This window comes from Lissotriton helveticus, chromosome 2_2, assembly GCF_964261635.1.
Source record: "Lissotriton helveticus chromosome 2_2, aLisHel1.1, whole genome shotgun sequence".
Lineage (NCBI taxonomy): Eukaryota > Metazoa > Chordata > Amphibia > Caudata > Salamandridae > Lissotriton > Lissotriton helveticus.
In genome coordinates, this window is record NC_136060.1 from 116047311 (window position 1) to 116071189 (window position 23879).

The 23879-nt window shown below is 47.4% G+C and overlaps 1 protein-coding gene across 4 annotated transcripts in view; it reads left to right on the plus strand.

Moving 5' to 3' along the window:
- CLOCK (clock circadian regulator) overlaps nt 1-23879 on the plus strand; it is a 1757788-nt gene that overhangs the window by 606599 nt on the left and 1127310 nt on the right. For 3 of the 4 annotated variants that reach the window (XM_078678181.1, XM_078678183.1, XM_078678182.1), the window contains exon 6: nt 12993-13084. The exons of the other annotated variant lie outside the window; for it this stretch is intronic. In XM_078678181.1, coding sequence (XP_078534307.1) covers nt 12993-13084 — 92 coding nt within the window. The remainder of the gene's footprint in view (nt 1-12992; nt 13085-23879) is intronic. 4 annotated transcript variants of the gene reach the window in all.

Consider the following 23879-nt stretch of genomic DNA (forward strand, 5'->3'; position numbering starts at 1 on the left):
CGAGACATACTTCAAAACTGGATCCACAGTTCCTAATTAAATTAAGAAGAAAATCTTCAGGGACCACGTTAGACCATTTCAGAGCATATCCATTTTGACGTTTCAGCACGATATCATCTACAACCTCTCTAATTAAGCTGTCTTTATCATGTTCGAAATCCAAATTTGAGATTTCAATGCTTAGGGGGAAATGGTCGCTTAATGCAGAATCTAATACATTAAAGTGCATAACCTGATTGCTATATCTAACAGAGGTTAAAATAAAATCAATTGTTGAAACTACACCTCTTCCATTAAATGTAGGACGAAAGGGGACCTCAGGTTGGCAAGCTTTGTTTGCGAAGCCCATGTCACATGAAAACATAATTTCATTCAAGAGATCCCTGCATACAGAGTGATCAAAATGGGATAAGCTTTCCTCTCTATTCAACAAAATACCGCATACCCCTTGTTCCCCTCTTTTGCACAATGAGCAATTGAAATCGCCTTCCCATACAGCAAAGACTTTCTTACTTTTCCCTTCTAACATGCGTTTAAGATCAACAAACAATCCTTTTAAAACATCATTCAAAACCTTAACCGCAACATTATTATAAAAATTTACAATAAGCAAATACTGCACTTTGTTAATATGTATCTTGACCATATGATAATAATCATTGTTAATAGCAAACTCTATTTTAACATATTTGAAAAGGTTCGATACATAAGTGCATAAACCCCCTTTAGCTCTGCCAGAAGCTGAACCTATGGCCGGGGAAAAGAAGGTTTTAAAACCAGACAAATGGTGCGCATCTTTAGCCCAAGTTTCTTGGACGCTAACTACATCAAAATCATTAACTAAATTCAACCAGTTTTGGTCAGACAGCTTGGATTTTATACCTGCGATATTACAAAACATAATTAACCAGCTCCCCTTTTTGTGGCGCTTTTAGATTGCTTGGTGCTACTCGGGTTACTACTAACATCAAGAAGCTTCAGACTTGGGATATTCTTGGCCATACCATTGTCCGCCGGTATGGCCAACCTGTCGGCATCAGTGGCCCCCGCCCTTACTATCACTGGTATTTCTGTGCAAATATCAGTCTCTGATCTCTTACTTGATAGTTTAAAATTGAGATTAATCAAGCTAGATTTCCCCAGACACCGCCTATCCACTCCCTCTAATCCCTTGTGGCCATATAGAATGTCAAAACGATTGAAGGTGGGAATATTAAAGTGATTATTATGTATTTCCCTTCTACCCCCTCCCTGCATCCCCAGGGGGTAGAATCTTACTGAGGCAAATGGAGAGGGAGGATAGAAGTACTTCAAATCTACTGTTTGTATCCCCACTCCCTACAGTGTGCTCGCTCCATCCACAGATGAAGCTCGCCACCCGTATGTCCCTGAAGTTGACAATGACACAATCCCCTTGTTGATCCTTCGGTTTATGTCCCACCCAGCCTATTCTGCGAACATGCAGGATTTCACCATGCATGAAGGTCAGGATGGGTCTAAACTTATTCAGCCAGAAGGTTACTTTGTTCTTTAATTCGGAATAATTTTCTGATTTACCCTTAACCAGCTCGGGGACCTGTGTCATGACAACAGTATATGGGAAAGATTCTCGAGGTAAATCAATACGTGGGAGTGCATTCCTGATTTTGGCAGTATCTTGGATTGCCTTAACTGCGCACTCCGCTCGTCTTGGTTGCCCAATATCACTAGATATTTTTACTAGACCCCCATTCCCTAAACTCTCCCCCCCCTTGCCTGCTTGATGTCGTATTTGCAATAGATGTAGTGTCCTGTCTAATTCCATTCGATTGCTGCATAGATGGATTGACCGCAGTTAGATTGGGCAATAGTTTTTTCTGAATCCAAGGATGGATTCCACAAAGCTAATATAGTAGTGGATTTGGCGTATTTTCTCACTATCTCGTTATTAGCTAGAGTTGTACGTTCAAGTGTTGTTAACTTGTCGCTAATCATTTTTATCCTCTCAAGGAGAGGCAACATTAGCGATTTAAGCAAATGCTCCATCTTGCCCATAAAGTCCTCAGCAAAGTTAGGAGGGGGCATACAGGATTCTACTGGGTCAATTGACACAGTTTTTGATGGTGAATTGGGATTTTTAGTTGTTAAGAGTATAGGTTCTAATAGGATTGAGGTCTGTGTTGCGGTACTACTGATTGTATTTTGTTTGTTAATCAATTTCTCGCTCTTTGACTTCTGTGCTTTCCCACCCTGTTTCCTTTTTACCTTTGATCCCGTAGCGCGCGTTAGCTTTTCTTTTATATTTTTGGGATTGGAAATGCTTTTAGATTTTGATCTAGTCTGTGATTGTAATATAATTTCAATGGATGTATTAGCAGAGCCTGACTCACCACAGTCATTCATCATCTCAACTGAGCTTGAGGTATTTATCGTAGGTGAATTTATCTTTTCTAATAGCTGACAACTATTGCGGTCTCTCAAGATGTTATCGCCGGCATTTTCGTTTAATTGCTCTGGAGTGACCGCTGTCGCTATTACCCCCATTGAGGATCGCTTACGATACAAGGGTTCTAATGAGAGACGCCTCTCCGTTAGGGCGATTTCATGCTCTAAAACATTCGTGGCTCTAGTTATAAAGTTATCTAGTGTTCCCGTTACGCTCCCCCCCAACCCCCTCTTTTCTCCTTTTCCTGGACGAGTTGTCATTCTTTCTCCCAGTACACACTGTTATATACCCGTACACTTGAGTAATTAAATGTCAACTTTGTGCACTTTTAGTCCCAATAATGATTATGCTTACAGTTCCGTGATTGTTCGGGGGGGTGGCCCAGCCCAGCCTCCTCCAGCCTCGGACCGCCGCAGATGGCCCCGCCCTTGTCCCGGGCTTCTCCCGGTGCGCTTCCGCGAAGCGGATATGAAGGTCAATTATATACAAAACAGTGGGAGTGGGCAAATGTGCCTCAGGTGTCAGAGGCGCATGGCTGCTGGGACACGTAGTCCTCGTGGGGATTTTGCAAGCGGTGAAGGTGTTGGCAGTCTTCCCTCAGTTGTGCCCGTTATTTTGACCTGGTTGTCCTTCAAAGAAAGCAGGGCTGGGTGGCCACGAGCACAGCGACAACAGCAATCCACGGTGAGTTCTCTCGGCGATGCGACACCCGCGGAGCAGGTGCGGCGAGAGGTTATAAACCTGCAGTTTTAATGTGCCTCAGGTGTCAGAGGTGCAGGGCTGCTGGGACACGTAGTCCTGGCGGGGATTTTGCAAGCGGTGAAGGTGTTGGCAGTCTCCCTCAGTTGTGCCCGTTTTTTTGACCTGGTTGTCCTTCAAAGAAAGCAGGGCTGGCTGGCAACGAGCAAACAGCACAGCGACAACAGCAATCCACGGTGAGTTCTCTCGGCGATGCGGGCGAGAGGTTATAAACCTGCAGTGTTAATGTGCCTCAGGTGTCAGAGGCGCAGGGCTGCTGGGACACATAGTCCTCGCGGGATTTTGCAAGCGGTGAAGGTGTTGGCAGTCTCCCTCAGTTGTGCCCGTTATTTTGACCTGGATGTCCTTCAAAGAAAGCAGGGCTGGCTGGCAACGAGCACAGTGACAACAGCAATCCAAGGTGAGTTCTCTCGGTGATGCGGCACCCCCGGCTGATGAGTGCAGCAGCCCTTATTAACTCGAGTTCCTGGAGCTGAAGTTAAAGCCAAGTCTGGCCTCAGGAAGCTCTAAAGAGCGACGTACACCAGAGGCAGTACATGCATCAGTAAACAGGCCTCACACCAGCAAAGCCTTGGCAGGAGCAGCAGCACCAAGCAGGAACAGCACACAGAAAGAAGCATTCGTAGAGTTTTGGATAGGATGTGAGAATGAAAGCAAGGTACAATAAATATGCAGATGATCCAACCTTCACCTTCGTGCTAACGATGAAACCACAGGCGTTTTCCAACATATGATGCGGCCGGGGAGGTCAACGTTTGTTGAACTTGGCTGGTCAAAATGGATCCCATGCCACTAACCTATAGCAATGCTAAACATCTGTCATGCTGGTGTACAACATGGCTGAAACACACTGACAAAACCAAAGGTTCTCACATAGGTGAGCCCTATTGGCTTTGCCAATGCTTGTTTCAGTTCACATAAGTGAAAACAATTAGCCTTGCTGCTTGTTTCACTGGCACTACTCTAGGTTATTGTAGGAAATTGGGTTACTGGTTGGGGGGTGAAATCCTACTCAAGCAGTGACTACAGTTTTTGTCAGGGTAAAACACTAGCAAACCCCAAATTAACCTGTACTTAACCCCTTTAATAACCAGGCACAAAGCAGATAGGCTCAGCTTAGTGGCAATTTGTAATGTATTTATAAAGCTCTTCAAACAGTAATTACGAGAAAACAGAACACAAGAAAAATCCCACACCTCTTTAATAATTTATTCGGGACCAAAATGACAAGATTCAAAGCAGTAGAACTGGAGAAATGTAATTTTAAAGATTTAGACAAGATTAACGCTTAAAAGCACAAAGCACCAACTGGGGTTATCTGGTTGCGCTGTACCAAGAGAAAGTCCCAAGATCAGGCCGACCGAGATGGAGGGTGGGCCGGAAACAGGGACCATGTTAGGCCCACTGAACAAGTACCTTAAATCCTGCTGAGTGGTCTGTACAGCATTGCTTTGCAAGACATTGCATCGTCCATTGTCAGTTCCGAGGAACTGGGAGAGCTGCGAAGTGAGGTCTTGCGTCGAGTTGAGCCACACTGTGTTGGTTCCAGTGAAGCAGTGCAGTGCCAGCTTGGAAGTAGCAGAAGGTTCTGGAGGTTTCCAACCCCGTAGTTGTTTGGAATTTCCTACCTCCCTGTCCTGGCCCCAGCCTGTCTGAGGGCACACAATCCTAGTGTCAAACCCTTTGTCAGTGTGCTCGGGCATAGGCTTTGTGATGTGTAAGTGTGGTAGGTTATAGCTCCTCCTCCTATCAAATCAGAGATGGCCCATCCTGCCAACAGCTATTCCCCCTTCGTCTCAATGTCTGGGAGAAATGCACAAAATCGAACTGGCAGCTACTCCCAGGCGTTTGACCCAGGGTAAAGGCTGCAGGCACTAAATGGTTGGGACAAGAAAAGTTAACTTTTTAAAAGTGGCAAATTTAGAATTGGGACTTAAAGTCCAACTTTACCATTAAAGAGGGTTTCCACATTACATTTCTTTAGACACCAAACTCGACAATCCCATCTGCTCCCAATTGAAAGTTATCACTTATTAAATGTAATAAGGTACCCCATGTAATCCTATGGGAGAGGTAGGCCTTGCAGTAGTGAAAAACAAATTTAAAACGGTTTCATTACCAGGACATTAAAAGTACATGTACAACTACTTAAATACAGTGCACTCTGCCTGCCCCACAGACTATTTAGGGCCTACCCTCAAGGTGACTTATTTGTTCTAGAAAAAGAAGGTTTAGACCTTGTGTTAGACCTGGTAACTTTTGGTGTGTTTCCCAAGTCTTTTTGCTTTCTGGCCTCCTGTTTTTGATGTTACGTTAGACTTCGCTTTACCCGGTTTAGTACCTCTGAGCACTTTCTCACTGCTATTCAGTGTTAAAGTGCAAGTGCTCCTACTGTAAATTGTGTTCATGGATTGGTGTTTCCATGTTTGGCCTATTTGATTTACTGGTAAGTCCCTAGTAAGGTGCACAGGGTGTGCCAGGGCCTGTAAATCAAATGCTACTAGTAGGCTTGCAGCACTAATTGTGCCATCCACATGAGTAGCCCTGTAAAGGTATCTCAGACCTGCCACTGCAGTGTCTGCACGCAGTTTTAATACTACCATGTCGACCTGGCAAGTGCACCCACTTACCAGGCCCAAACCTTTCCTTTACTTACATGTAAGGCACCCCTCAGGTAGCCCCACGGTACGCCTCTGGGCAGGGTGCAGTGTATGTGAAAGGTTAGACATGTTCTAGTGTATGTGACATGTCCGGATAGTGAAATGCTGTGTCATTAGTTTTTTACTATTGTAAGGCTATCTGAAAGAGACACGTTAGTGATGGATTCCTTACCTTAGAATATCCCCAGGTGTCAGACTGGATCCCGAAAGTTGTTTCGTCCGCACTTCTCCTGCACATCGGTAGGTGGCATCATGCGGCTCTGCGTCCGTGGCTGGCGTCGTAAGCGCCGAGATGACGTCACGAAGACTACTTAGGCACCACCCATGCACGCTGACGTCAGTTCTTTCTTTTTCCGTGCCAGCGAACGCAGATCCGGTTAGAGCACGTACCCAAGACACTTTTTGACTAACTTTTTTGAGACTTTTGTCTCTACTTTTTTTTGAGTCTTTGACTCCTGGTGTCACGTAGGGATGCCCGCGTTTACATCCTGCGGGGCCTACCGCCGTACGATGTTGGTGGCTGACCCCTATGGCATTTGTCTCTACTGTCTGGAGCTCGCCCATGACTTCAGGTCATGTTCCGACTGTCTTGCCATGGCTCCGAAGGCTTTGCGGGAGCGGTCCCGAAAGTTGCTGGAGACCCGGCAGTCGTCTCCGTGCCGTTCGAGGTCCAGGGGTCGCTCGAGGGACCGACCGCTGACCCATCATTATTGCTCAGAGCCATCATCATGGCTCTTCAGAGTCCAAGTCTTCACCCTCGGAGTCGGGTAAGAGACGGCATAAGAAAAAGTTGAAGAAGCGTGTGTACTCTCCGACTTCCCCCCCCGTCGGTCTCCGGACATGGACGAGAGGGCCAGGGGTCCTTCCCCCATGGCTCCATTGGAGCCTGAGAGTCCCGCGGCCTACCCGCCCCACCCGGGTCCGTCGGCGACTCCAGCCCATGTGCAAGAGTTTTTTGCCGCCATGGACCGCCTTTTCAGGCCTAGGGCTCCGGCCGGCGCGCCTTTGGGCCCCGCGGTCCCTATTGAGAGCTTGCTTGCCGCCGGCTGCTCCGGCCCCAGGCCCAAAAGGTCGTCCGCCGGCGGCTCCAGCCCTGGTGCCGCAGGGTCCTCCACCGGCAGATCTGTCCCCGGCGCCGCAATGGGTTCCGTTCGCCCCGCCTCCGCCCTTGCCCGAGTTTCCGGGCAATTTTTCTCCTGCTTGGGACCCTAATTGGGTCATGGAGCCAGATCATCAACGACCGTCGCCGGTGCCATTGATTCATTTCTTTTCCCCTGTGCCTCCCCCGCCGCTGTAGCCTGTGCCTTGGTCCGTGGAGGAGGGGGATGACTGGGAGGGGTCAGAGGACCCTCTTGCAGGTGGCCTTGACCACTCCTCTGAGCCTGGGTTTGTGTCTCCTGCCGCTGTCATGGAGGAAGGCACCACATACACTTTGGTGCTCCGTAGAGCAGCTGAGGCTCTTGACCTTGATCTGCCTACTGTTACTCTCAAGACTAACCTCCTTACTGAGGTGCTTCAGCCGGCAGCAAGCTCTTTGGAACCTCTGCTTCTGTTCAATGAGGCCTTGGTGGATGTTTTAATGGGCACCTGGTCTAGACCAGCCACAGGGGTTCCTGTGGATAAAAACGTAGCTAGGCGTCACCGCCCTGCACCGTGTGAACCTGCCTTTTTAACAAATCATCCAAACCCGGAGAGCATGGTCATTCAAGCCTCCACTTCCCAAAGTGCATTCCCTACTGCCCCGCCGGATAAGGAATCAAAAAAGCTGGAGCAGTTTGCTATAAAGTTGTTTTCCTCTGCCAGCCTGGGGCTGCAGTCAGTCAACACCGCATGCCTCTTGGGCTGCTACTCTCACGCTGTCTGGGACACGGTGGCGCAAACTCTGCCTCAGTGCCCGTAGGAGGTTCAGGCTGTACTTTCCCAAGCTTTTGCGGAGGGGAAGGATGCCGCGAAGTTCGCCATTCGGTGTGGGCTGGACACTGCGGACTCTTTGGGGAGAGCGAACTCCGCGACGTTGGCCTTGTGAGCCATCCCTGGCTGTGGTCCACGGGGTTTTCGGGGGATGTCCAGAGTTCCCTCATGGACATGCCTTTTGATGGTACTTGCCTGTTTGGTGATAAGGCAGACAGTGCGCTGGTGCGTTTCAAGGACTCTCGGGCTACGGCCAAGTCTGTGGGTCTCTCCATCACACGCCCGGCCATGTCTATCTTTCGTGGCCACGGAAGGGGCGCCCCTAAAGGTTCGGTCAGCCAGAAGCCGGCGCAGAACCAACCTCAGCGCGGCCACAGGCGTTATGGCCACCGTGGCGGCACAGGGGGCCAGCATGCGGGTCTGTCCACCTCCGCTCCCGCAGCATCCACCTCAAAGCCTACCTAGTCCAAGCTTTGGGGTGCACCCCACGCTTGTGGGCAGCAGGATTCAACATCACCTCCCCCACTGGTGCTCTGTCATTTCGGACAGGTGGGTGCTGCAAATTGTCCGAAGGGGCTACTCCCTCCCCTTCGAGTCTTCCCCCCCGCCATGCCACTTCAGTTCCACTGCATGTCAGGGGATCACTTGGCGCTTCTCAAACAGGAAGTCACGGCCCTCATGGCCAAGGGGCCCATCGAGCGCGTTCCTGGGCCAGAAGTAGGACGTGGTTGTTATTCCCACTACTTTCTGGTCCCCAAGAAGGAGAAAGGGGGTCTGCGCCCCATCTTGGACCTCAGCAACGTGAATCTCTTCCTCCGGAAGGAGAAGTTCAAGATGTTGACTCTGGCTCAGGTCTTGGCTGCCTTCGACCCTCGAGCTGGATGGTAGCGTTGGACTTGCAGGATGCATATTTTCACATCCCCGTCCTGCCGGCCCACCGGCATTACCTGCGGTTAACGGTAGGCCAGGAGCATTTTCAGTTTGCGGTGCTCCCCTTTGACCTTTCCAGTGCCCCTTAGGTGTTCACGAAAGTGATGGCTATGGTCGCAGCTCATCTGCGCAGGTCAGGGGTGTCAGTCTTCCCCTACCTCCATGACTGGTTGTTGAAGGCAGGCTCGCCCCAGGCAGTCGTATCCCTCCTCCAGACTACGGCCAACCACCTGCATTTGCCGAAGTCGCACCTGAGTCCCTCTCTGAAGCTCCCCTTTATCTGAGCGGTTCTGGATTCGACGCTGTTTCGGGTTTATCCTCCCGAGCAGCGAGTCCGGGATATTCAGGCTATGATTCCGATCTTTCAGCCTTTATCCCAGGTTTGTCAGGATGACCCTCCGGCTCCTGGGCCTGATAGCCTCCTGCATCCTGCTAGTGCAACATGCCAGATGGCTTTGAGAGCTAGAGATTGGGTTTTTACTGAGGACAGGAAGTAGTGGTGCTCGAGCTTGTCTGCGTGATGTTCTCAAGGATACTAAGTAAGTACGGTGCTACCAGGTTGGGGGATTAACCCGATAACCCCCAGATTTGTGTGGGTCAAGGGATCCACATTGGAAGCTGAGCACAGTCCCGGGCACAAGTGGTGAGGGTGTTTGCAAGGTTTGTGTCAATGTTCCTGTCTGTAAAAAAGCAACTGTCAGCACCAGTGTTCGTTTTGAAAAGAGTTATTTTATAAGTCACAAGGCAACGACTGTATTGGACAAAACAATCAGCCGACACATGTTTCGTCCCAAGGAGATATCCTGTGACTCTTCAGGGCTGTTCCGGGTCGGAAAAAGAAGGTGTCAGGCACCCCAGTCTAACTCCTATGCCCTCGGATCTCATCCCGGGGCTCCTGTGAGAGTACACTACTGTTCCCTTATCCAGGACCAGCAACTACTTTGATCCCTTATTTACAAGCTCCATCCCAGCTAAACAGCTAACTCTTCGCATACCCCAGCCCGGGTTGGAACTATCACCGGTGTTTTGGGGCCAGCTCACCTTCTTCTTCCGACCCGGAACAGCCCTGAAGAGGTAGGTAAGGAATCTATCACTAACTAATGTCTCTTACAGATATATCGTTACACAAGTAGCAACTTGTGCATCTGTCCCAAAGGCTAACATGGGAGTTGCTTTGTAACATCTTACAAGTATAACTTTCCATTTCGAGAAGATAGAGAAATGGAGTTTGGGCTCTCTAAATTAAGAATTTAATAACACATCTTTTAGTAAAGATGTTTTTTAAATTATGTATGAAAGTGCCAGTTTAGAACGTGGGCATTTTCTTGCTTAGCCATCCTATGTGCCTCTGCTGGGTTGTGTATTGACTGGCTTTTAAGCGACAGGAGCTGGGGATGTGCAGTCACTGTAGCCAGCCACTGGTGGGAAGGGGGGGTGGAGGTGTATCCTGCCTTTCCTGGATGCCTCAGAGCTGACTGAATAGACCTGTGCTGCATTTAGAGTAGTGGGATGAGTTTTCTTGCACCTGAATGGTCCCTGTCTCCTGTGTACAATGCTGTCTCCACCTCCTGCCAAGAAGCTGGACCAGAGAGGACAGATCTGGTTTGAACTGACCTGAGAGACTTTTTGCCACACAAGAAGTAAGGAAAATGTGGTATAAATATTAGGGCCCGGACCCCAGATCTTTAGAACTCTTTTCGATCGAGGAACCTGCCATGAAGAAGAACTGGAGAAGCTGTGAGGAGGAACTACCACTTTGCTGAGTGCTTTGCTGTGTTGGCCTGCAGTGGCTGCTTCTGTCTTGGGCAGAGAAAGGACATAACTGAACTTTCTGCAACTTCTTTGTTTGAGTTTCTTTAAGGGCTTGAGGTAGAGCTTGCCCAATGTTCATGAAGTCTCAATTTTGTGCTGCAACAGAAGAAAAAGCCTCCAGAAGCTGTCAATGAGGCTGCTGCCGGCTCCTTGTCCTGAAGGCACTGCAGAGGGCATCGCTGCACTTCGCACTGCAACACTAGTCTCCCCGACGATGACGCCCGATGCCACCACTGAGCCGCTGCTTGCACCGCGACCTGTGGGCACAGCATAACGCACTGCCTCATATCACGCTGCTGCCCTGGCTGTTAAAGTAATGTTTTGTGTTCAGGCCTTGAAAGATTACAGCGCCAGGATACCCGTCGGGTGACAGCTGCGCTTTATAAATGTGCCATACATACATACATACATACATCTCCGACAACGCTCCACACCGACATCGATGCCGCTGGTTGCACTGTGGTTTGAGGGCACCGCTCTTAAGTTACACGACACGGGAGCCTTGGCCAACTGATGCTTGTGCCATCGACTCCAGTTCGTCAGCCGATGACTGCGCTTCAGCAGCGATGCCGCTGCTGCTTGCACCGTGCCCTGCCAACACCTCGAAGAGCGCTGCACTACTTAGCACTGCAGCCTCAACATCCATGGGTGCCAGCGCTCCCGACTCTTCGTAGCTCAACGCGAGGTCTCCGATGCCCTGCATTTCTAAAAGTATTGTTTTGCGTTTCCTCTCCACACCGTAGCTGGCCCGCGACACCGCGGTCAGGCAGAACAGTTAGGAATTGTTGTTCATAACGCCGTGATAGCCCGGGGCTGAGCTATCGCCTTCAAGGAACTGTATTTTAAGTCTATTTTTGCTTATTGATACATCTAAGAACTGTGTGGTGGATTATTATCGTTTTTGGTCTTGTTTGCACATAAACAATATTGGATATTTTTTTTAACTAATGTGCTGTCCTTTTGTCGTGTTTACACTGTATTACTGTATGTTATGTGTAAATGCTTTACACATTGCCTCTGAGATAAGCCTGACTGCTCGTGCCGAAGGTACAAAGGGGGTGAGCAGGGATTATTTTAGAAGTGTATCCACCTTATCCTGACTAGGAAGAAGGGTCCCTACTTGGACAGGGTAACAACTTGCCCGCTAGAGACCCATATTTCTAACACCCTGCAAAAGGTTAATTTTACCTGCTCGAAATGGCAGTTTAAACTACACACAGGCTGCAATGGCAGGCATGAGACAGGTTTAAAAGGCTACTAAAGTGGGTGGTATAATAAGTACTGCGGGCCCACTAGTAGCATTTAATTTGCAGGTCCTTGGTATATTTAGTACCACTGTACTAAATATACCCAGCCAATTGGGTGTAAGTGCCTATTACCACATTTTAGGGAATGAGCACATAAACATTAGCACTGGCTAGCACAGAGTCCTAATGCCAACAAAAAAAGAGTTCAGCAGAAATGGAGTATAGCAAAATGTTTGGGGAAGACCAACCTGTTGCTACAAGATCTTCACAGTTATTACAAAGTGTGTACGTGTTTTTTTGTGAATTCTGCCAAGTTTTATAAACATCAGGCAAAACTGGAATGCCACCTGAAAATCAAACCTCAACTAGTCACCCAGTTACTGGAAAGAAAGTTTGTGAATAAAATGAATAGAAACGTATGTGAAATTTCTCATTATGCAAATTGTAGCACTTTTTGCGCAACATGAAATTCCCAAATAATGGGCCTTATTACAGTGGCTGTCGGATGGACGTCAGACATCGATCGTTTCGGGATCGGGACCGGTCGACAGGCAGTCCGCTGTCCAGCCTCCTGAATTACAATCTGACCACTGTGTAGGCAGATGGAAACATGCCTTTTGCCATTGAGACTTGTTCTGCGGCCTGGAAAAGGACTGCAGCAGAAACTCCAAAGGCAAAAGGCATGTTTACAAACATCCCTGCACAGTGTGCAAGGCACAATGGGTGTTTAGGGGAAATACGTGTGCCCCCTAGCCCCCATAGGGAAGGCCTAGGGTGGACGGGCCACAGCTTGGGGCGCCCAGTGTCCATTTCCATCTGCCTGCAGCGGGAAATGGACATCGTAATCCTGACGGCAGTGCCTGTGCAAGCACCGCAGCCATTCAAGTTCTTGGTGCTTCCTCAACCAGCTTGCCAGTATCTCTGGGAATCAATACAAAGGGTGCTTGAATGACCCTTTTAGTTAGGGTGAGAGTTGTCTTAATTTGTTTCTGGAAACGAGAAAAATTCAAACAAAAAAAATACTGATTGTTGGAGGGGTAAGCTCTCCTCACACCAATATAAAGGTTTTACTGTCAATAGTTCCAAGAATAACCTTACAAGAGCTGCAATGTACAGGATGGAAAGGCATTTGCTTTTTTGAATGCATTTCTATTCCTCAATTGCTCTAGACACAGAACGTTTATTTTAAATAATACTATTTTACGAAAATGAGTATTTTACATTATCTCCTAAACTTAAAACTTGCAGCAATCACCGCACATACGGATGCTGGTGAAATACGGCAAGACTGGAAGCCTACGTTCCTCTGCAATGAAGAGTTCACGCAGTTAATGCTGGAGGTACTGTACGTTTCCCTTTAACACATCACAGCAATTATTGATATGAGACAGGTTGAAATCTGTAGAATGTTTATAAATTGTGATGCAGCCGTGTTTTAACTTAATTGTTATAGCAATCATGAGAGATCTTCACACAGGTAATACATTTGAATTATGAATCCGTAGCTGAGGACTTGGAAAAACATTTAAAAAAGCTGACGACTGCATATTTGAAAATAATGTTTAAGTATATTATATTGTCATACACTATGTATAAACGTATTACTTTCTTACACGTTTAAGAGCTTTCTTTCCAACAGTAGTGGTTTTTCTCCTTTTTGGGCTTTTCAACAGTTAGCAATTTAACATCAGTGCTTCTAGAGGGCAAACTGCATATAGAGCGCTATTTAACTGCATTAGATACATACTTATAGCCTACTTAATTGTTTATCTAAGCAGCAGTGCTAACCCCGTGCAGCTATTCATCAGCTCACTGGTGGTCCTTTTGGACGACTTTGAAAGGAGCACATTCTCAATCTTTGAAATCTGTGAGCAGCAGATCGCCCACAGATCGCTGCAGCAGCAGATGCACCACGTGACTGGTTTACCAACTCCTTAGTTGACGTAATTGAATGCGCCTAACATTACCATAGACATCCTGGATCACCCACAGGGGCCTCACCAACAGACTGGGCAGAGGAATCGCCATCATCCACATCAATACCCTCAGAATTTCGAACAGCTCCAAAGACACCCTCAGCGTGGCTGAACACCTGCACTTCCAGATCCACACCGATCCCAACATTACCCTCAGAGGAATCCTCATCTACAGACCCTCCGGACCCCGGGCACTGTTCAGTGATGCCATTACCGACATCGTCAGCACGCACGCCCTAGCGTCCACATACTACATCCTCCTTGGAGACCTGAACTTCCTCCTTGAGAATGCCATTGACAACTCCACCACCCAGCTCAACAGCCTCGACAACCTTGGACTCAAACAGCTCGTCACTACACACATCGACTCCGCTGAACACAAGCTCGACCCCATCTTCTCCTCAAGCATCCACGTCATCTTCAGCCACAGCACCAAACTCCACTGGACCGACCACCGCTGCGTCCACTTCTCCTTCGAGAAACTCACCATGCACAACCACCCGCCACGAATCCCCCACCGCAGCTGGAACAAGGTCACCGAAGACCAGCTAATCACCATCCTCACCCGAAACCCACCAACCGACCCCACCGACACCAACACAGCCGCACGCAAATTCAGATAATGGATCAACGACTGCGCCAACACTCTCTCCCCGATCAAGGAACCCTCAAACAGACGCACCGACAGAAGGGCCATCTAGTTCACCACTGACCTCCAGGCATCCAAGCAGACTTGCCGAAGACTCGAGAAGAAGTGGCGCCAAGAACAGACACCGGACAACCACGCAGCCCTCAAGAACGCCAGCTGCAAGAACCACCAACTCATTCAAACCGCCAAAAAGACCTTCTTCAAAGAACATAACAACAACGCGCACAACAGCAAAGAGCTCTTCAACATCGTGAAGGAACTCGCCAACCCCAGCTCCAACATCCCATTGTCGCAAGACCTCTGCGATTCCCTAGCCACCTTCTTCCACCGCAAGATCGCAGACATCCATGACAGCTTCAACACCCAGACCCCCCCCCACCGACAGCCGCCGACAGCCCACACTCACCGCCCTCCAGCCACACGGGCCTCCTGCTCTCCTGGGACTATGTCAAACGACGGCGACACCATCCAAATCATGAAGACCATCCACTCCGGCTCATTAATCGACCCCTGCCTTCGCCACGTCTTCAACAAAGCGAGCTCCAACATCGCACCCCAACTCCGGAAGATTGTCAACAGCTGGAAACATGCCGAGAACAACACCCTGGACCCGTCCCAATCCGGATTCCGCAGCGACCACAGCACCGAAACCGCCCTCATCGCCGCCACCGAAGACTTCAGGATCCTGCTGGACAACGGCGAAACTGCGGCCCTCATCCTCCTGGACCTCTGGGCGGCCTTAGACACCGTCTGCCACCACACCCTATGCACACGCCCCCACTCCTGGTGGCCGGCCATGCTGGGAGCTGCCCTGACTCCCACCGACCACGCACGCAACCTTGGGTTCATCCTGGACTCATCACTATCAATGACCCAGCAAGTGAACGCCGTCTCCTCCTCCTGCTTCAACACCCCCCGCATGCTTCGCAAGATCTACAGATGGATCCTCACCCGAACCAGAAGGACGGTCACACAGGCCCTCATCAGCAGCAGGCTGGACTACGGCACCGCCCTCTATGCAGGAACCACGCCCAAACTACAGAAAAGACTTCAACGAATACAGGAACGCCTCCGCACGCCTCATCCTCGACATCCACAGCGCTGCCCACCTGAGAGACCTGCACTGGCTCCGTGTCAACAAGAGGATCACCTTCAAGCTCCTCACCCAAGCTCACAAAGCACTCCACAACGCCGGACTAACATACCTCAACAAACGACTCACCTTCTGCACCCCGAACCGCCAGCTTCGCTCCTCTGACCTCGCCCTCGCATCAGTTGTACGCATCCACCGAACGACCTCAGGCGGCAGATCGTTCTCCCACCTCGCCGCCAAGACATGGAACACCCTCCCCAGCCACCTGCGACAGACCCAGGACCTGCTGACCTTCAGGAGACTTCTCAAGACCTGGGTGTTCGAGCAGCACCAGGGGCTCAGCCCAACCACTAACTGACTCACACAGTCACCACTTGGACCAGATCTACTTTTATTCACTACAGCCTCCATATCGGTTCTGAAATGCTCGAGATTTAGAGGTGAAGCTGGTGCAGTTATTTTGTGGAATTGGAGCTGCACTCCTATGTAGTGATTTCTGTCATTGCTGTGTGTCTGCTGAGTGTTGTTTCAACAGGGAGTATCAGGGGAATATTGCAGCCTTGCAAGTTGATGGAATGGCCTTTGTAAAGAGGCTCCTGAACACTTGTCATTCCATATTTAATAGAGTCCTGCTGACCTTATCAGGCTCAGGCCTTTCATGGGGCGTATGAGAAGACGAGAAATAAATGGTTCTGTACATACAGGATGGAGTCGAGGCTTTTTCTAGATTTCATTAGGATTGCCTGAACAGAGTTTAGTAGTAACATATTCCCGCTACGTACACCTGGTGCCCAATTAGCAGAAGTCATAGACTTTAACTTTGCTCTGTGACCAGTCCTCTGCCATCTGCCCTAGTGAAAGCTGCCTGCTGTCGTGCCCATATGGCACTGAACACAGGACGCATCCCTCACCAGGAGTATTCATAAACCCCAGTGTTCACTGGCCGTTGCCCATAGCGTGCTCAGCACCATATCTATTTTCTATATTTGCAATATCTGTTATTAAGGTATACATTGTTTTTTTTCCCCTGTATTTAGAAGGGTGTTGCCTAAACCTTAAATGTGAAAGGGTTATAAATTACGCATTGTGGTCCTGGAATAGGTAAACAAACGCCAGAAAACAGATGTTACCTTTTGGCAGGAAAAAACACTGTAAACTCCTCTGAGATGTGAATTACCTGACCGCCTCGAACCTTAGAAATGTCTGGTGGACCTAAAATCATGACTTCTTTTCAGCATGTCAGACTCTGTATTCAGATTTACATTTTGGCGCAGAGGAGGAGTGGTGGATCCAGCCATGACGCAAAACAGGAGCTCTTGGTAATGGCTACATACTACCGTCCTCTGTGGCGTGCTGAAGATCTGAAGGACCCCAAGAGAGATGGAGTGGAGTGAAGTAGGTTCCACCTCCTGTGAAGTAAGTGGAGGAATTAGGCTGTGCAGCTTGGGTGTGGTAAAAGGTAGAAAGACTTTCCCACTCTCCTCAGCGTGGGGCATGGTGTAACGTCAGGCTCTTCCTTCCACTTTTATGGAGTTACTTTAGTAGTTGTTTGGGAAGCTAGTTTTTCGAAGGGGGACAGGGTTCTTGGGATAACTGAGCTCAGAACTTGTGACTGGTGGCTTGCGTGCTACCTGTAAGGAATAAGACGGTACAATGGAGAAGAATGACAGTGCACAGAGATGAGGGGTGACGGTTTGCGGTCTGTGTCACCCTGCGGGGCCATGGAGTCCTCTTTGAGATCTGTACCTCAACTGTCCCTGTCGTGGCCGTAGGGTATTATTAGGACATGGAGTGCCTAAGAAGATTGCTCTGTTTTTGTGATTTGGAACACAAACTGCTTTCTGTGGAAACATGGTGCCATATTGACTGGTGCCTCAAAGGCTAACTTGTCAAGATAGAGAAAAACGAATAAGCCCTTTGATACAGAGAATTGTGAAAGGAGGCGAGGAACCCTTCTCAGGAAATTGGGGAAGCTGGCAAGTTTGCATTTGGGAAAAGAGCGTTGATGAAGTCAATCACGGTAATGCATGTCAGTCCCAACACAAAGACTAAGAACAACTTGGCAGCTGTGCATACTCTGCAGGGGAAAGTGCAGAGGCTAAGTGTGAAGGGGTTTGGAGAAAAAGTGAGTGTCGGTGGCTCCTGAATGAAAGGTGATAGACTTTAAGGAGACACATGCATTTTCAAGAAACAGAACCCAACTGCGAAGTGAATGATAAAAAGACTGCAAGCAGGAGGAATGTAGAAAAGCCTTTATTCTTCACAGCTCCTCTCTCCATCAGTGAAGACACCACATCACAACATTCTAAAGCAGCCTCCTCAGGAATGGGAGGCGCCAACTAGAAGCGCAGGACAGGGGAGTGGAATGTACCAATTATAATACCAATGGCCTTAAATGATGGTGTCTGGCATACATAACAAATACATACATAAGAGATCTGTGAAACATAACGTAACTAGATTGTAACAGTGAACTTCCTTTCAGAATAAAAAAATTCCCAGCCGCAATACAGAATTAAGCATTGCTCCATAAACGTATGGAGTTGCACTGTCCACAGTGTGATAGCCATGGTGAAGAGAACTGTTGTCACCAGTCTTGTTTATAGCCTTCCAGTGAAGGGCACATGATTAAGGGAAGAGGTGGGTGGAACTGTAATAATGGTTTTGAGTTTTCCAGGAGCAAAATGTGATTATGAGGGCAACAGTGAAACAATTCAATGCCTCAGTGTCTTCTAGTTCTTTCACTTACGCCTTAAGAGCAACATATCCCTGCATACCATTAAGAGATAGTTGAATAGCCTGGGAGCTAACATATCCTTTTCACGCCCAGTGTGAGTAAGAGTGTTTCATGGTGGAAAGGTTGACTTGTGAACCTAAGTAGAAGTGGCTAAGAGTTTTCTCTTGGATGTTTGAGGTGAGGACAGCAAAACGTATACCGATACATTTGTTCGTAGTGTCTTGATGGTTGGATCCTGTGCTCCTTTCGTGCTTTTTCTCTGGGGGGAGGGATACGGCATTGATCAGGTCTATTATGCAATGTCTGTTTCTTGCAAATCGTGTTGTCTTTCTGTTTTTCTTGGGAACCGGTTATTACTTGTTTCTGTATTTACTGTTACTAGTTCGTAAATTATCTAAAATAAATTAATGTAAATTGTACCTCTATTTTATCTGGATATTTGTTCCATGAAAAGATTTGAACAATAACGTTTTGTCCCTTGTAATCAACTGTCTATCTAGCCCTATTTTGAATATTGATTACAAAAAGCACATACAAATCTGCGATCTTTCTCATTATACCAAGTTTGGTATTCTTGGTAAACGTCTCCTATGGGAATTTGAATGGGGAAATTCAGATATTGGTAACTTCCAGCATTCCCCTAATCTACTTCTAATTTTCATAAAATATCACAGGATGAAATATGTGCATGTATTATTATTCACTTTTTTTTCAAAATCTCTTGCAAATGTGTGAATTGTGCCATAGGTTAGAAACTATCAAAATGTTTTTCTATGGGCTGGTATTTTCAGCCACAACTAAAGAGTTATTGTTGGGCAGTATCTGTCGTTAATTATAGGACTCTAACAGATTTTTGTAACAAAAGTGCTGATAGCCTGCCAATTACTTTAATGCTTACAATGTGCCTCTATATTAACAACAACTTTGAAATTGATGAATTGTTTTTGGACCATTCTTTAGACACAGTGAAACTACAATGGTGCTTATATCTGCTTTTTTCTTTTTTAAATACAGCTCATAAGTATTTGCTCCTACTTCAATCCTACACTTATGCTATTAAATCAATCATTCCCTTTAAAATCAAATCATCCAATCCATTAAATTAAAATAATCCTTCGCTGCAGGTGCAACAGCCTACTGATCAATGGCTACTACTTTGGGGCTGTTGATTACGTGGGTGCTTGTGCTAGCGTTCAGGGTGGACCTGGCCTGGCAGCTTGGGCTGAACTGATACTATTGAAGCAGGGTCAAGACTGATCTGCACATGCTCGGTCTTATTGAGTGGCATGGCGTTGAAAATAACAATGGACTGGGATCCATCTCCAAGTAATGACCAGTGGTTGAGCTTAATTCAAGCGTTCCATCCATCATTGTTTTTGTCCTTTAATAGTGCAGAGGGGAATGATTCTAACGACGTTGTTACTCTGACATGTTAGGAAATGCAGACTTGAAAGTGCAGGCAGCCTGTCCAATCTCTTTAGTCCCACAGCAAACAAAGATATCAAGTTTAACATTCTGTGCCCTTTACTCATTCCCTTCACTTCTTCCTTGGCAAATACCCTGAGGAGTGAAGACTACAAAGAAACGGATTACATAATTGTGTTCAACACTGTCTGTGCTATCAACATGAATACTTGAAGAACTGTACATACATTAGTATACACACTGCATATGAATTCATATGTTTTCTAAAACTATATATGCAAATAAATGTTTTTTTAATGACAACAGTATCTATCCTCTATTGACATGTAAAAAAATAAAGCTTCTGATGCATATTTCTATCTGCAGATTCCTCTCCTTTCTAATATCCCAGGCACCAGACTGGATCAGGAAGCTTCTGATATAGCTCTCCTGTGCCGGCATGGGGCTCTGGCTCCCTTTCAGTGCCAGAAACTACACCATGGTGATTATAGAGCCCATCCAGCTCCTTGATGTCAGTTCCTTTTTTCACACCCTTCAGTATTTATTCGGAGATCTCTCTCCTCATGTTTGGTTTGTGAGCTTTCTTATAGATATCTCAAACATGTTCATAAACAAAGCAGTGCCAAAATGTCTCCACCTCGAAAATCTTATTTTAAACCCTGTAAGGACTGTAATGGACAGATTTCCATTCTGGGCCCCCATGATGTGAGCGTTTTATGATTGGAGTCATAGTATGACTTGAGGTTGTGCAACAACTGCATCTTCATGCACTCCAGGGAATTAACGAGTGTTAGGCCAAGCTTTTTATGGTCGGTGCCGCGAAGAGCACCAGTTTTGTTATTGGTGCTGCTCCTTCTGATGAATATTTCTGCTTGCATAATCCTCATCTGTTGAATAATTCCAGCTGTCAGACTTGATCCAGAAACTTCAAAACTCTTGGAAGCCTATAAGGGTACCCTGCTCCATGTTGATGCCATAAGAGACTCATGGCAATGTCACCTATGTCATATATTGGCGACCCCAGCACAACATCGTCAGTTCACTTTTTCCACACCTTCGACGTGGATCCAGAGCTCACTGTCAGTGAATTTTCACACCTTAATGGTTCAAAAAATGTCATCTTTTGTGCAACGCTAGAATGTCTCCCCTGACGCGTTCAGACATCTAGCCATGCAGGTACTGCGAGGGACAGAGGTGCATCATCGACCCTCACAATGCAAATATCAGGGACCCCCTGCAGTGACTCAAGAACTCCTAGGGCAGGTCAATAATATAATTGTAAGCAGAAACCCTAGGCAGTCAAACAACTCAATTCATCTCATGGTTTATCATATCAAACAACATCATTATTGTAGGAACTCAGTGCACATACAGACCAACTATATTAAAACATATTTAAATTGTATTTATCTATATGTTCAAAAGGTATGTGACAAGTAATATATACAGTACAGCATAATATCAAAGTGACACAAACATGAAATTACAAAATTCACAAAAGACAGGTAACAATTGTTAATACAGGACAAAGTGAAATACTACGAGTTCGTTTTCCACGGAGGCATTATCTACAAGGACAGGAGCACAGCGGAGTACAGCATCAACCCGGCCCACACCTCGCCGCACCCGCTTCGCGGGTGCCGCATCGCCTTGTTAGGCGCAGGGCAGTCTGACCAACGGAGTGAAGAGGAAAGGCGGCACCGGGTGTGAGGCATCAGCGGGGCTGCGAGCGAGCGGGGACTCCAACAACCAGGAGTCCCTGCGAGACCGACACCCAGCTTCCGGTCCGCTCTCCCTGCTGGCCCGCCCCCAGCCCTCCACGCCCCCTATATCTCAGCACGAATTTCCCGCAGCGCGGGACGCAGCACGGGGCAAAGACCGGGCAAAGAGCGGGCCGTTTGAGGCTGTTCGAGAACGTTAGAGACTGGACTGGGCCACCCCATTTAACTTCAGGTATTACTCCAAAATCTACCTCCCAGCTAAAATATTATTACGCCCTCTTCTTAGTCGCCCCTTAGCCATATTGCCCATTATGAGCAAAATGGAGACCAGGAGCAAAGCTAACCAGGTAGCTATTGGCCCCACAACAACGGCCCCAACCCAAGGTACAATTGACAACTACTTTCTGAAAGCAGGTTCTCTCTTGATAGACAATATTAATCTCCTTGAAAGACGAATCTCGCAGGAAATAGAGTGGGTTAGGAGGTCATCGATGGGTGCTATAGCGATGGCAAAAACTCCTGAAGACAGGCGGATTATAGATACTTCACAACTTGGTGCCTGTGGTGGGGCTCAGCGACCCACTAGCATAGATCTCTCAGAGGTAACAATAAGTGATTTAGAGGACATGAGTCTCCTCTCATTGCCTCTAACGCAAATCACCCAACCACCTAACCTAATAAACACGGGGGAGGACACTGATCTAACAATTCAATGCCCCACCTCACTTAGGGAAGAATCGACCACGACAAATGATACCCCAAATTTAGTAGGGACACCTAGTACAAATCGGGGGCTAAGGGAGGGTGCCATTCAAAAAAGGATACCGGGGAAACAGAGCACTAAGGAAAGAAAGACTAAAAATGTAAAGGAAAAAATAGGGAAAACCCCTATCACAGCCAGCTCAGACCACACTAGCCAGGAAAGAACCTCACCAGTGATAGCGATTGACCCCTCCCAGCAACCGCACAGTGACATCCTCACTGATCAGCCACCTCCCATCATTGAACATAATTCTGAGTTACCAGAAGAGGACATAACATTAGCTGACATAGGCCACCTTCTGAAGTCAATCATAAGTCCTTTAGAAGCACGCCTGATGAAAATGGAGGCGAGACTAATCAAAATTGAGAAAACAGCCTTACAGATTATGGACTGTTGGAAACCGGGGGCTCCCTGCCACACGCTCCCCAACATTGACCCAAAACATAACAGTAACTCGGTCACTCCCAAACCTGCAAAAGGTAACGAGGCAGTAATAACATCTACAGCGGGTGACAAAAATACTAAATCACACAGTAATCAACCATTAAAATCAAAACCTAAACCAGCAGCACTAGCGACTTCTGGTCCTACCAAACAATCTCATGCTATGCAACAGCGACCAATTTTAGTCAATGATAATGTGCAGCCTAATTCACAACACATGAGTTCCCCCATACCTCCCTTGACTACCAACCATGATACACACGATTCGAATCATCCAAAGGTAAAACCACCGAGAACAGTTACTGTCAATCTCCCACCTGAGGTTGCTCCATATACTGCTATCTTAGTTGGGTTACCCGAATTAAAATCGGACTCGTATGAAACTGATGAATCTCTAAAAAATAAAGTCATCAATTGGCTTTCAATACACATATCCCCTCCCTAGAGGCATGACCAGCGATATTCGCATGGTCAGAAGAGTCTCATGGGTAGGTAAGAGACCCAAAACAATCAGTGGTGACTGCCTATTGGTGAGTTTTAGAGAACCAAGAACAGTCTCATTCGTTTGTAATCCATCGTTGGAAGATGAAGGGAGTAACATTCACCCAGTCCCTCTCTCGTTTTTCTACCCACCTAATGATCATGTAACTAATGCCCAGAGCAGAGGACATTATCAGAATTCAAAGGATAACTGGGAGGGTAAACAGGGAAGGAGGAGAATTCCCTTCAACCAACCACGAATACCCCCCTTCCGCTCCAACACATATAGTGATCCCCATGGATGGGAAACTGTTCAGAGAAGAAGGATGGGAAGGGGTGGATTTGATAGAGAGGAGCCATGGCCCCCGAGATTTCATCAGCCACCACTTCTACCACTATTCAATCATTATGACTGCCTTGAAATGGTGGACTGACAGTTGGCCTCCACAAATGGGGCGCAAGCACAATCGGCAGGGAATGAATGTGGCAATTATCCCCCCCTTATTTGTAGGCAGGAGAAAGCCACAACTGGGACTTTTGATCTATCCCAGGACCTACATAATAGGGAAATTAGTCTAGATGATCCACTAATGGACGAAGGGCAAATGGATAGTCATCCTCTGCTAGAAAATATAAGTCCCACGGCCAAACAATTTGACACCCAGAATGCCCCACAAACCCTAAAAATTCTTTCTTGGAATGTGGCTGGCCTGACCAACAAAATAGACTCGGACTCATGGGCCGTTCTAACGCAACCAAATAGCGTTTGTCTCTTTCAAGAGACCTGGTCAAGGGATGAGACCTCCTTTGGGGGCTTCCATACATTTTCAATCCCCGCTGTCTGGGG